The sequence below is a fragment of the Dipodomys ordii genome, unplaced genomic scaffold, assembly GCF_000151885.1.
Source record: "Dipodomys ordii isolate 6190 unplaced genomic scaffold, Dord_2.0 Scaffold44, whole genome shotgun sequence".
NCBI classification, from domain to species: Eukaryota; Metazoa; Chordata; class Mammalia; order Rodentia; family Heteromyidae; genus Dipodomys; species Dipodomys ordii.
The window spans coordinates 4,071,886-4,087,282 of NW_012267260.1; the positions used below are offsets into that span (position 1 = coordinate 4,071,886).

The following is a 15,397-nucleotide window of genomic DNA, read 5'->3' on the forward strand; positions in this document are numbered from 1 at the left end:
GTCCTTCCTTCCTTCTGCCCTTCCATCCTTCCTTCTTTTCTTCCTTCCTTCTTTCCTTCTGTCCTTCCATCCTTCCTTCTTTCCTTCCTTCCTCCCTCCTTCTATCCTTCCATCCTCCCTCTCTCCCTCCCTCCCTCCCTCCTTCCTTCCTTCCTTCCTTCCTTCCATCAGTCTCGGGGCCTGGGTGCTGTCCCTGAGCTCTTTTGCTCAAGGCTAACGTTCTCTCACTTTGAGCCACAGCACCACTTCTGGTGTTTTGGTGTTTAATTGGAGCTAAGAGTCTCATGAACTTTCTTGTCTGAGCTGGCTTTGAACCATGGTCCTCAGATCTATGAGCTACCAGCACCAGCCTGTTACCATGCTCTCTTTGGGGAGGTAAATACAGGCTTTGTAAAGCCAGTGTAAGAAATGCCCACTTCATGTTTAGAAGGGAAAGTTTATTCTAAAAACGTCTATGGCATAAAGTTTGGCAACTGAGTGAAACACCCACCAATAAGCAGATTGTGTCTGGGCTGAGAGAGCAAATGCTTTGCCCCTTTCCTTCCCACACTGGCCCACGTTCCATTTACCCATCGACATTCTACTTTGCTTCAGGCTAGGAATGCAAGGCTCACTGGTCAATGAAGGCTTCAGCCTGTAGGGCTGAAGACAACCTAGTACACAGAGCATGGAGTCCCATTCCCTGAACTTTTCCTTAGCCAAAGTTTGTAACTCCACCAACTTCTTTGGTCTTGAGTAAATATTAGTAAGTTCTGAATTTAACTTCTGTAAAAATTAGATTCGTTTAGTGTTTACAGAAGCAAAACCATGGAAAACACGCATGCAATGTGATAACGTGAAGCTGTGTGTGCTTTTAAAACTTGGTGTGGTAATGGAGACAGACACTATGCCATTTATGGAGTGTTTGCTTGCATTCTTTAACTCATTCTAGTTTACTACCACTGTCGTATAGAGAGGGGCTTTATCATTTAATGGGAGGGAAAAAAATGTGCTAAGAGCATATCAGTTACCCCTAAGCAACTCATTTCATACGAATAAGGGTTCAAAGAGAAAAACGATTCTCTTGACTCCAAATATGTTTTTGCCTTAATTTTTCTAGGCATTGTGTCTCCTCCTCCTACTTTTTTTGGTGCTTATCCTAGGGCTTGAACTTATGGACTAGACACTGTCCCTGAGCTTTATTGCTCAAGGCTAGAGCTCTACCACTTGAGCTACAGCCCCACTTCCATAGTAGTTAATTAGGGATAAGAGTCTCATGGACTTTCTTGCTTACGTTAGCTTTGAACCATGATCCTCAGATCTCAGCCTCCTGAGTAGCTAGGATTACAGGCCTGAGCCACAGGCATCTACTTTCTCCTACCTTTGCTATCTCAGTTGAGTAGCAGGAAAAGGCTCTGTGAAATATATTCCACATTTGCTGCATTTGTGGAAGATAAATCCTAAGCTCAGTCTCTCGAGATGTGTTTAATACATGTTGAGGAGACATCTGACATATTGGAAGAGAAAATATTATATTTAAAATTCTCTGCTTTGGCAGGCTAAATTTCAGCTCATTTAAACATTCATTATTTCAGCCAACAAAGTAACAGACTAATCTTATAATCTTGAGAAGGCATTGGAAGCCTTTTTTAACTTAAGCTATAATAATCTTTCCTTAGCATTGTTTTATTTTAACCAAATGCTCACTAAAAGAAGACGAAATATTTTATACTAATGAGGCTGAGCACATCAGCACTTGAATTCTAGAGCCTGAAAATGGGAAGGCACTTGAAGAACTATTTTTTTTCATTGTACCTAGGGAATAAATTAACCATAAAATATTCTATTCATTTCTAAAATATCTCAGAAAATGAAATGTATGCTTTCAATAATGCATTCCAGGCTGTGGTGTTGGCTCACTTAAGAACTGGGTGCAGTTTCTAATTGGGTAGAAATGATCAACATACTCCGAGGCCAAGGACCAGCCCCCCATCAGGCCCTGAGTCCGATGACACCTTGATCTTGAGCGATGAGCAATTACCTCTTCTATAGGCCATGTTATTGTAAGTCCTAATAGGTGAGGCCCTGCCGTTTTAGTTTCCATGGGGTTCTCCAAATGGAACGGCGATGACCATACAATGGGCAGATAAGAAAGGGTGTCTCCACCCGCTGCTGAGAGAACCCAAGCAAAGGGTTCAGGCCTTACCTGAAATGGGTTAAATGTCTCTGGATGTCGAGGTCGAGAATGGGAGTAGGTCTGGAAGATCCGAGTGGTGACCGGTCTTGACTCAGGAGGTCTTGGAATTCTTTACAAATTTGTCTAAAAGGAAATATAGGAAATAATTGAAACTCTTGAAACTGGACCTTTTCCCTTTTTCTGTTTGTCAATTGCTATTGCAAAGGTGATATACAGAGGGGTCACAGGTACGTAAGTCAGGTCGTGAGTACATTTCTTTTCGGACAGTGTCACCTCCTCCCTTGTTTTCTCCAAGTTTTCCTCTGCCGACCCCCGTATGATTTATTTTCCACGTAGTGACTAGTGAGTATCACCACTGCATTCGTTCACCCTTTAACCCCCTCTCCTCAAAAGAGAGAAACTTACACATAAGACCAAAGATACAGAAAACAAAGCAATAACAAAAAACAAAATAAGGAAAAAAATCCCTTGGAGTTCATTTTGATAAACATTATTTCGCATGATCATATGTACATAGCTATTGAGTCATGGAATGATACTTTACTAGTGATTTTTATGTCTTTGAAAGAAATCTCTGAAGATCCACCTACAGTATAGAGTTCAGGTTCACTGTGGTGATTCTGAGATTAAGGACTATAAAGAGATTTGAGGCAAATAACAGTCCTTAGGCACTGAGAAGGTCAAAGTTCATCTTTTCAAGTGAATATTCATAGGTTAATCTTAGGTTAAAAAATCAGTGACAAAGGATTATAATTCATAAGTGCTCTTTAGGAAAATTAAAATTTGACTTTAGGACTATCAGATCTGTAAATGAATTTCACTGAAGTTATAGGCTTATATCATTCAGACCTGCAACGTAAGTTGATGTTAGAAAAAAATTTCACCCCCCAGATATTGTATTATTTTACAGACTCTCATGGACTAATTTCATGCTTAATGTTTTAAGCAAGTAAACTCTTACCCAAAGATTAGTTATTGGTCTCACACAAACTGTAATATTATATTTCATTCAAGCTGATAGCTTCCAAAAAAAATGCTCTGTAGGACATTTTTTTCTGCTGTTTTTCTTGCCTTACATGATTCTGAATTCTGCTTATTAGTCAAGAGCTTGGCTGTGTATGTTGAATAACAATAATCTGAATGATGAAATTCTAAAGAAAGAATATATGGAGAAGGCAACGACAATAATACGCAATACAAGATGGTGCCAGTGCCTTATTCCTGTAATCCTAAACCATTCAGGAGGCTGAGATCTGAGCATTGCAGGAAAGTCCGTGAGACTCTCATCCCCAGTTATCTACCAAAGAAGCCAGAAGTGGAGCTGTGGCTCAAGTGGTAGAGCGCTAGCCTTAAGCACAAAAGCCCAGGAAACAGCACCCAAGCCCTGAGTTCAAATACGAACAAATGACAACAACAAAAACCCCAAATCCAATTAATCCAGCGAGTAATGCTGCCCCTAAAGAATGAACTCAAGAACTATCATAGATGCCACGAATAACTCAAAACCAACCCTCATATGGACAGGAAGGAACCAGATGCAAGACTTTTCTCTCACTCTATACAAAAAAATCAGATAAAATGAACCAAAGACCTTAGTCTAAGACTTCAAACTTTGATATTTGCACTGGAAAGCACAGGGCAAACACTTTAAACTACAGACATAGACGTAAAGAGCAACTATATACAAGAAATACAGTCAAGGCGCATTAATCACGTTTAAATAATTAAGTGCAACTTTACCTAGGTATTTTTTGCAGTTTCCTGGAGACAGTAGCATCATCTAGGCTATTATTTGTTATTTAAGAGAGATACATTGCTATTTTGGTTTCTAAAAATTTAAATAGAGCTTCATGAAATCATTTTTTTTCTGACTAGTAGCTCAACATTATTTCCATGTTCTCTCTTTCTCTCCTTCACACACACACACACACACACACACACACACACACACACACACACAACTTCGAATTGTCTGAAGACTAGTTGTAAAACTTTCTCCCAGATTGAAATAAGTTTTCAGAATTTAAAGAGCAAAACATTGTTTTCGTTCTGGGGGTGTATGATACTAGGTAACTGAATAAAATAGCTTGTAGGCTGACAAATCCACCTTTTTCCTATATCAAGCTATAATAAAATTGATGAGTAAGAAAAAGGCAAAGTAGGGGAAAGTCAACTTGTGCTACATAATCCAACAACACCACACATTAGAATTCATATCTTGGATATTTCATTCTACTGCCTACCTCACTGACATGACATAGTTTCTAGAACTGAATAAAGGTGATCGTTTCTTCATAGGCAATTATTGTCATTGACTCATTATTACAGTTCCAGTTATTATTTTTATGACTAGCTCGATTCTTAAAGTTTGGTTTCTGGAGCTATAGTGTGAGATATTCTTACATCTCAAAACAAAATGTCATACTATGAATTATATAACACTAACTAATCTTCGCTGAATCATACATTCTAACTTTATCATTTACGTCATTGTTCTTGAGCATGTCTTTTTCTTTTGTAAAGTTGATTTCTGGATTTAAATTTCTGTCTTTCTCCTACTGACAGTTAGGAGAAAGTTTAAATGTTCACTTTTCTGCCTTATCTTAACATAAACACAGAAATGTAAAACATAATTCTAAATTTAATGAAGACGTTGTCATATGTTTTCTATTAGCCAAGTAAAAAGTAGTTTGTCTGGTATGTCTATAGAATTCCAAAAGGCATCTCAGCTTCTCATCTTACACCAAGATATTTGGTATGAAATGGAGAAGAATTATGAGACCAAAGACCCTTAATGGGCCTTTTATACAAGTGTAAACTGAATACAACAGACTTAAACAGAACAAAGTCTGTCCCTTGTCCAGGTGCAAAAGAAACCAATAGACCACTTGATCCAAGACCACCAGCAGTTGGATCTTGGGTTCAACAAATTTGGTTTTAATATTATATATTTTGAATATGTATTTCAATATATATTATATATACATAATCCTCTATATATATATACATAGAGTATTATCTGGTTGAATTCACTACTTTCAAATGAATGTCTCATGACAACTTCAACAAATCTGGAAGTATTAATCTGGAAGGATTTCTCTTATTCTGTGGGAAGAACATCTCATTAACAGTTTGAATGCACTGAAAGACTCCCACGCTCTTGCACAGAATGACGGTGGTCTCCCGGGGAAAGAAACCTGTGTGTGGAAGGCTGTGGAGGTTGAGGTGAGATTACACAACTTCCTGGGGAAGTGGAGTCTGGGGGAGGGGGGTCTCTTTGGAGCAGCGAATGTAACTCTTAGAATATGCATGAGGAAACCACACCCAGACAGTCTTCAGAAGGAGAATAATTGAAAGTGTTTCTTTTTGGGTACTATGTGATGGGAGACAGCAGACCCACTGGGTCACCAGCAGCCACTCCAGCCGCCCGCCAGCTGACAGGCCCCCAGAACACCTGGAGACACCATCTGACCTCTGAAATGATAACGTTCTCAGGACCTGTGATAGGTTTGACCTTTCCTCTGAGGTGATGAAATCAGTTATACTTGGCAACTCTGTGTTTTCAGCTCTTTTCCGAGAAATGGCAACATAACCAATGAAGACCTTCTGAGTTAAGTAGCTATTTGTGCCAGGCTCTGTAATCCCAGCTACTCAGGAGGCTGAGGTCTGAGGGTTACAGTTCAAAGTCAGCTACAGCAGCAAAGTCCATGGGACAGACTCTTATCTTCAATTGACCAACAGAAGTGGATCTGTGGCTCAAGTGGTAGAATGTTAGACTAAATATAAAAGCTCAGAGACAGTGCCTAGGCCCTGAGTCCAAACCCCCTAGGGGGTGGGAAGAGGGAAAGGGGAGACAAGGAAAGCCAGGAAGAGTACAAACAAAATGGAAACAAAGACCAAAGGTCTAGATAGAGATCTTCCCACTAAAATGTTGTCAGATATATTGAACAAGGACAGGGTTTATCACCAAATTTTATGTCTTAAAATTTGTGTGTGTGTGTGTGTGTGTGTATGCAGTGTGTGTATGTGTGTGTGTGTGTTTATGGTGTGTGTGTGTTTATGGTATGTGTGTGTGTGTGTTGGTCTGCATTCTTTGCTTTCTTGGTCCACTTAGCCTTTTCCCCCCCCTCTTTGCCTCTACTTTAGTTTTATTCATTTAAACAGGATGAGAGAATTCTCCAGAACTCTCCAGAAAGCAAAGCATAAACATATTCCTACACCCTACAGTATGAACCAGAAGGGTGTATGAGCACTGTGTAAAGTCTTGAGAATTGTGGGTGCGCTCATTAGCTGACTCATCCCCCACACCAACCCCCGAGTTTGTACATTTTCTGAGTTACATTAAGCACTCGGGGAAGTGGGACTATTTACTTTGAGAATTATGCATTCTGACTCGGCTTAAATTTTAGGCAGCGCTCGGTACAGAGGGAGATAATTATTATTGTGGCCGTTTCTAAGAAATAATGTTTGTAACACTATATTCTACAAAAGTTTCTCTTTAAACATCTTTCCCAAGTTAGTTATAAATGCTGTTGCATCCACCTTGAACTAACCACCTGGAACAATCTCTCCTAAAATCTGATTATAGAGCCAGAAAATTATCTAAGATGATTAGCTGCAGCATCTGGGTTCCATACACTGAAGACGAAAGAAGTATTTTTCTCCAAAACCCTTGAATGAATTACAATGGTATTTCAGGTCTGTTGGGGTTTTCACACCATAAGTAGAAATTTCCCCATAAATGATCAAAGAACTTTCTGGAGTTGTAGAATTTGGAAGCCTTCTGATGTCTCATTTCCTATGGTGTCGGTAGATTTGCCAACCTTAGTTTAGTTATTTTAACTTGCATTTTAGTTGGGCTTAGTTTCTTATGTATTATATCCCTTTGGTTTGGGCTTTTCTTTGTCTGAGTTTGAACTCAGAACCTTGTAGCGTCAAAGGGTAGTGTGGTGCTACTTACGGTAGGCTCCTCCCTCCCTTTAGTTTATTTTTCAGGTAAAATCTCATTTTTTTTGAGGGGGGCCCTGGAGCTGGTCTCAGACAATGATCCTCCTTCTTCTGAGATCCCCGACAGCATGTGCCTATAACTTTATTTTATTATTTAGCTTTTTGGTACCAGTCCTGGGGCTTGAACCCAGGGTCTTTAGCTTTTTCACTCAAAGCTAGAACTCTACCACTTAAACCACAGCTCCATCTCTGCTTGTTGAAGATAAGAGTCTCATGGACTTTGCTGCCTTGGCTGGTGTTGAATTGGGATCCTTAGATCTCTCTTCTTGAGTAGCTAGGATGACAGGTGCGGGCCACTAGGGCCCCGGTAATACCTTTACTTGGAAATAGTTGCTTTGGGGGAGTCAGTGCAGGGCGTTTTGGCTTAATTATTCACAAGAAAAGATGGGGCGCTGAGCTGCTGCTGGTTCTTGGTTCTAGAAGTCTTTCTTTCTCTGTCTCCATCTTTCAACCCCATTCTTCAGGCATAGTGTTCTGAGACCTTAATCATCATTTATTGAAGGGAACAAGGGAGACTTCCTGCAACCTTCGTTACTTCAACACCTTTGGAGTGGTTTGTAGCTATGGCTTGGGGCACATGGGCGGTAGCGTTTGTTGCATGGTTTCCCTGCTGGAGTGTGAACCCGCGCGTGATAGAAAGCGAGGGCTTTCTATACTGTGTCCCTCGCTCTCGGATGAGAGAGGCCTGGGCAGCTTACTTGGTGGCTAGGATCATCTTCTTCCGTGCTGTCTGCTCCTTCTGTTCCATGTGCTGTCGGGCGAGATGCTCTCCTACTGCTTTGGCTGGAAACTCCGTTTCACACGTGTAGCCAAAATCCCGCGCAAGGTGCAACGCTTCCCCTGGTGGCAGAGAACACAAGTCAGTTTCTTCAACACCCAGACTTGTAACACCAATAACTCGCCTGGTCCCCTAGGCTTAGGCCTGCTTCTGGTTCAATATGGTATTCTTTTTTTTCTCCTATTTATGCTAAACATAGATGTCCAGGGAGGAAAGATGAGGAAGAGCTGAGGAACGGAGAAGGAACTTTCTAAACCATGTAATGTGGTCAATCAAGAGGCAAAGACAGAAACACAGCCCAGGAGCTCTGTCTCTGCGCACAGTCTGACCCATTAACCACACTGACATTTAAGACACGGTAGAATTAATTCCCAAGGACAAACTTCCACAAATGTATTTTGTTTCCCAACTCCTGTGCCTTCTTATCAGTCTCCCCGAACTCCTCCTAATGCCCAGGACACCTACCAAAACAAATGTCCAGCAGAGAGTCCAAATAACTTTTCAAGATAGTACATTGGAACAAAAATAAATAAATAATACCATGTTCATAACAATACATTGCAAAAGATAGTATAGTACATGATTAGAGAACTAGCTACAATACATGATAGCATGAAGTACAGTGTTACAAGGTTACAAAATTGTGCATACTTCAGTAAATTTGTTTTTGGTCAGTCATGGGGCTTGAACTCTGGGCCTGGGCACTGTCCCTCAGCTCTTCAGCTCAAGGCTAGCGCTCTACCACTTGAACCACAGAGCCATTTTCGGCTTTTTCTGCTTATGTAGTGTTGAGGAATCAAACTCAGTGCCTCAAACATGCAAGACAAGCACTCTACCACTGATCCACCTTCCCAGCTCCTTTTAGTAAAATTTTAAGAAGTGCGGTGGAAATATCTTACCTGGAAAAATAAGATTTAATAATGAATGTTTGCCTAGAAAACCATAGTTAGTTTTTACTATAAATTTTTTTACTATAGTTTTTACTATAAAAGCTTAGTCAAAGCAAACCTAACCTGATAATGTAGACTTATTTAAAAATCCAGCTATCATTATACTGGAGGTATTGTTCTGTGATGCAGGGATTGCTTAGTATGTGTACGTGCCAGACTTTAGGTTTGATCCCTAACAACTTAAACATTCACATATACATGTGAACACACACACACACACACACGTATGAAACTTCTACTTTACCGCCTTTGTTCAAGGTACAACAGTCAGCAGATGAAAAGGGAGAGAGAGAAAAAGGGATAGGAAAGATTGTTGTCATAGCAATAGTAGTTTCAATGACACCAACAAGATGCCCTATATTATAGTAGCATTGTATAGTTTTCTCTGCATTTACATAAACATCATCTTTGATTGTGGATGGTTGCTATAATGGTGACCTTATGATATGTAAAAAGAAAGAGGTAAAAAAAATGGTATGAGGAGGAGGAATGAGTTAAGGCAGTGATCATGGGAGATGATCAAACAGAGACATAACGAATTAAACTTTGTCATGAAGCGATCAAAAGATCTCAGGCTTGATGACAAAAATCCCAGGAACCTTGTTCGGTGCTTGGCCAAGAAGTGGTGGGGGTAACGCATTTTGGGATAGGCAGAGTCGGAGAGTCCATACAAGGAATGAGGATAAATAAGAGGAGAAAGTGCTGAAAGATGAAAGCTAGGTGAAACAAAACTACTTTCAGCAACGACACTTACTTTTTTCCTAGAAAAATAAAAGACATCATAGTCTTTCCGATTGGGAAACTCTTATTTACTAAGAAAATAAATGATTATACAACACAGAAAAGCATTTTAAGTTAAAACAGAGCAGAGAGACTAGAACCCAGGGAGAAATTACTACTATCTTCTTACAAGTAAGTAGTTCAACAAGAAATAGTAAATTCACTTTCTAAGGTTTCTTTTTCCGGACATATACATATAAAAATTCCAAGTACGCAGCAAAGCTGCAAGAATTCTGCAGTACACCCATCTTTCATAATACTCTAAGCCTGATTCTTCATTTATCTGACCATCTGTCTACACTCTACCCATCAGCTTTTATCAAGTGCAAGAAGGGAGAAGGCTGAGAGGGCACTGGGGCTCAAACACAGAGACTCGCATACACTAAGCCAGCCCTCTGCCACTGGGATACACCCCATCCCTGTTTGTGGAAGTAGGCCTGATAGCTAAACAGGAATTGATGGGGTCTGGCCTTTTGTTTATTTGACCAAAGAGAACTTTCACACATGTGCTAGGTGAATAGGCAGACATCAGCTAACATTCTGACTTGTGTTTTCAGTGTATACAGATATGAACCAAATGATTCTTGCCTATATGCAAATATGTTTAAGTTACTTATTACCACGTGATGCTGAAATTGCCTCTTGTTTGTGTATGACCCAGTCAGGCTGGAACCATTTTTCTCATTCCTACATGGTGATAGGTCCTGTTAGATGATGTCAATGAGGCTAATGTAATTACTCCTAAATTTTTAGTACAGACAAGGTTTTGAGTGTTTTTTTTCTCTTCTAAAGAACCTTTAAAATAAACAATAGCAAATCTGCAATTGAAATTTTCATACTAGTGAGGTAGAAAACATCATTACTCCCCTCTGTACAGCATGTTCACAAAATAAAATAAAATATAAAAAAAAGAAAACATCATTACTTCTTTTTTCAGTTTGCTTTATCTCATTTTATTTTTTATTATTTTATTCTAAATTTGTGTGTGTGTGTGTGCTGGCACTAGGATTTGAACTCAGGATGTCTTCTCTTGATTGGCTTTTTCACTCAAGGCTAGTACATTACCACTTGAGCCACAGCTGGACTTCCAGCATTTTGTGGGGTAACTGGATATGGCTTTTCTGTCAGGTCTGGCTTTGAAACGAGATTAGTGTGAGTACTGCTGGGTTAGTGGAGAATCACTAAGGCTGAGGCTGAAACAAATAAGCAACATTTTAAAGGTGATTTTGCCCAGTACTTCATTAATGTAAGAAAATAGTAGAGAAAACATACACCTATTTGGTGGACAAATATGACAATGCATTGCTATGTAGAATCATCTTTTCTTTTCTTTTTTGCTAGAAATATGAACAAGGGAAAGTATTGAGAAATTTAAAAACACCAAAGTGTGACTCACCAAATAGTGTTCCCACGCCCTTCCAGAAGATAAACTCCTGGCTGTTCCCAGGCTGTGTTGTTTTGTAAGTAACTCAGTAACACTATGTGTAATTCCAACACATCAGGTTGTATATCTGGGATAGCTGCACAATGCACTGCTAGCACAGATAATTAAAGAGCATTTGGACAGCAGCATGCCTCTTGAAGTTCCTGCTAAAACCCGATTCTCCATAATCTGCTTGGCTTTATGTAGATCTCTGGCTCACGGTGTGGCGGTTACAGAAACAGTTTGAGTGGAACAGCTGCTATTTACATCTACACCGACAGCCAGATCCTTCCTTCCCTTCTTTCTGTTTACTGCTTCCACCCCCCTCCCGCATGTCATGAAACATTGTTACAGGATGCAGAGCAATGCTACATCAAAAACAAAAAAAGTGGCGAGTGAAGACACTGATATCCAGTTAAAGCATGTATCTCCTGCCACAGAAGCCTGGTGGGTGAAGATCCAAAGATGAACCAGAAAATGGATGCATGAATTAAAATACATGTGCTGTTAAAAAGACAAGAAAAATATAAAGTCAGATTCCTCAATACTACATTAAAGAAGTGGCAAGTGCAGACTCAGAGATCCAGTGTAAGGGTCTATCTCCTGCCACAAGAGCTTTGTGCATGAAGATCTAAGAATGAACCAGGAAATGAATCAATAAATTAAAATACATACGCTATTAACACGCACATACAACACAAAGGCTCAAAGCCTAGGCGCCTCTGATCATATGAAATATTTATCGAGATGAACTCCAGGAAGTGAAACAAGAGTGTTTTTTCCCTCCATTGCTATTTTTCTTTTCTTTTTGTTATGTTTGTTTACCTGTCTTTGGGAGGGTAAAGGGGACACGGAAATGGAGGCGCAAAAGGTGGACAAATGCAGCAGTGGTATTCACTAGACACTGTGTTAAAATGAACTGTGCAACGTGTGGATGGAGGGAAAACCTGGGAGAGATCTTGGGAAAGGGTGACACTGTCCAAGAAGAAATGTACTCTTTACCTGACTTACATAACCCCTCTGTAGAACAACCCAGAATAAAGAAAAAACGTACATACACACACAGACAAAACCCATCATGTTAAATTCTCCACGGCAGATAACTAAGAGTTAACAGGTTTAGAGGGGAAAAAAATCACAATTTTAGGATCATACAAGCATATGAATAAGCCTCTAAGAGTTTTGACCGATGTGCGACAGTAAGGACCTATGAACTATGGCCTGTGAGCATCTATGACCTGTGAACTATGGTGCACAGCGAAGCCCAGACACAGCAGCCTGGGGTGGAGCAGAGCCTGCCAGGAGGGACCGGGCATGCCTGGCATAGCAGCGGGGTCCATGCGTACCCCGGCAGATGGGCTTAATATCCAAAGTGCAAGGCTCTCTGTTCCACGTGTCAAGTCATTGTTCCCCACCCCTTCCCAAAAGTAGAGCCAGTGGAAGATATTCGCTTTTCCAACCATGACAGTAGCAGCAGGTGCTGATGTGCTCAACAACTCCATGGATGTGGGCAGACGTAAGTTATAGAACATGGGGAGAACATTAAAACAATGCTCTCTGGATTTCTAGGAATTATTTTCCATACTGGAAAGCAAAAAGTAACAAGAAAAAGCTAGTAAAAAAAAAGTGATGAGGAAAAATGTAAGTGCCCCATCAACGCTACCCTGCATGAAAAGTGAATGGCAAAATAGTTTCTGCAGATAAGTAGGGCGGCGTGTTCTGTGGAGATCCTGGTCTTGCAAGGAACAGATAGCTCGAAGTGTGCTTTAAATTAGAAGACAAAGAACCTGATTTTTAATTTTTCCTTTTTAAAAGAAAACACATTTTTACTGTATTTTGGGGAAAATGTTCTTTACATAACTAAAAGTAAATTTTGAACCCTAATTGGAACAAAGTAGTACTTCTGTACTGTGATTCATTCGATAGATTTGTTTAACCAATGATCACTTTAAAAATATTACCAGCAAGACTAATTTGGGCTGAACTTAGTATTCTAAGGTCAAAGGTCATTCTATTTTTACTACAACGTAAAATTACAGAACACTTCACAAATTTGTACGTCATCTTTGTGTAGGAACCATGCAAATCTTCTCTGTGTTGTCCAGTTTTAGGAGATGAGCTGCCCAAGCAAGCACTTCCATGTCATTAAATTAAAAAAAATGGTTTATATGTCTTAAGTTCCACTCATATAGCTACAGTTTCAGTCTTATCTCTGTGTGTAGTAGATTCAAACCCATAGAACTTTTTTTTTTTCCAAGAAGAATCTATTTGCAAATTTTGACTGTAGTTTCAAACGTGGATCTTGTGTTAAGTATATTGTGTTATAATATAAAACTGCACTAAAACTTAGAGCTGAAGAACAGAGGTAATACACCTCAGTTTTAGAGCACTTGGGACAGGAAGGCAGCGTGACAGGACGTCTCTCACTGCTGGGAGCCGGGGCAGGGCGTCTCCCTCAGTTAATCATGGTTTTGTTCAAACTCAGCATTCTGTGTTCTCAACTCACAGCTTTGTTCTCATTCCACACACTGCCACTGACATAGCGTTTCATTTCATATAAGCTTTCTTTAAAGGAAAATACATGATCTATTATTTATTATTCTTTATTGGTTGATTAAAATAGTCTGCTGAGGAGTTCTCCCAAGATTTATAATGCAAAAACGAGTGCAAAAGAAACTCCCTAGAAAAGCACATATTAAAAACACGCACAAACATGAGTGCGTTACTCTGTTGGTGTAGCCTTTGATTAACTGGACCACACTTGAAGGTAAAGCTACTAACCCCTTGCTAACCTATAACTGGAGACTTTGCTTAATTGACGAAGTCTAGATCCCTCCCATATCAGTTAATCTCTGGCATTAGGGATGACCAGTTTTTGAAAACTCCAGAACTAATTTTCTCAACCATGGTTGAAATTCATGGTGAAGAGTAAATGATTGTATCTAAGGATTCTGTGATTGGTCCAGAAGGAAGACATTCACTACAGGTTGGGAGAATCTGTCTAGCTAGGTCCTTGCACGCCATGTGCATTCTTTTTGAGACAGTGACATAAGGAAACATGGGAGGAGGAGGAGAGGAGGAAGAGGAGGAGGGGGAGAAGGAGGAGGAGGGGGATTATCAGGGAAACAAAGACATTCACCATTGAAAAATCTATGATTCTATTGGAGGATGCCAAGTACACTGGAGCTTGCTTTCCAACCTCTTAGAGAGACGATGCATTATCAGTACAAGGTGCTGGGACAAGTGGGTGGCCATCTGGGTAAAAGCAAAATTGGATCCATACCATACAGCCAACAACAAAACAAATTCCAGATGGATCAGAGAAGTGAGCATTAAAAAAATAATACTCACAGGGTAACTGAAAGACAGCATGGACTGGCTTTTTATAATCTTGAAAGTACACAAGCCTTTTATGGTATTATAATAAAAACCGAAAGCTGCAAAGTTATCTGCGAAATAACAATGACGCCAATTTTTTAAAACAGTTCTGCCTGCCTGGTAAAGGCTGCACAAACAACCAATTCCCGTAAGAGCAAAGAGAGGACAAATAAAAGCCCAGAGTGAGGAGGACGAATACTCAGAGAAAACAGCCCATCATCTTCATGCAGAGTGAACCCGTATGAATGAACAGAAACTGAAATATTACCCCACAAACACAAAGCAAACACAGGCACAAATCACAGAAGAATCTCAGAATACAGTCATCCTTTATAAGAAGACATTTGTTTTACATCTCATCATCTTAGCAAAATAAAAAAGAAATATATTGCTACCTACTCAGACTAGAAGACAATGCTATCTTGTCAAGGCTTCTAATGTCTATTGCTGAGAAGATTATAAAATTGTGACAACTATTGAGAATAATCTGCCAATAATGTATGAAAATTGCAGGTGCGAACATCCTTTATCCTTGTGACCTATTCCTAATATACAGATATATGCTCTTGGCTCATAAATCAGGAAGAATGAAGCTAATCTGGGTTAAAAATCTGAAATCTGATGCTATTTAGAAGGTTATATTATTCTGGTATGAAGAGGAGAAAGTACTAAAGCAAGGGCTAATAGATCTTATAAGTGGCACAACTGGTGATAGACATATGCATTTATATATAACTATTTTGAATATATACAAGTTATTCAACATAAGTATCAGTATTAGCTGTTGTGCCACTTCACTTACAAAACTGAGTTAGATAATACATACAAAAATAAAGACTTTTAATTAGCAGGCATTCGCAGGAAATAGCATAGTCCTACACGGAAGGATAAAGTAGGAAAAAAAT

At 39.6% G+C, this 15,397-nt stretch overlaps 1 protein-coding gene across 1 annotated transcript in view; it reads right to left on the minus strand.

Annotated features, from left to right (window-relative positions):
- Tfap2d (transcription factor AP-2 delta (activating enhancer binding protein 2 delta)) overlaps positions 1-15,397 on the minus strand; it is a 43,003-nt gene that overhangs the window by 8,797 nt on the left and 18,809 nt on the right. Inside the window, exons 6-7 of the mRNA XM_013019144.1 lie at positions 7,882-8,023; positions 2,186-2,299 (exon numbers count right to left, since the gene is read on the minus strand). Of these exons, the coding sequence (XP_012874598.1) occupies positions 2,186-2,299; positions 7,882-8,023 (256 nt within the window). The remainder of the gene's footprint in view (positions 1-2,185; positions 2,300-7,881; positions 8,024-15,397) is intronic.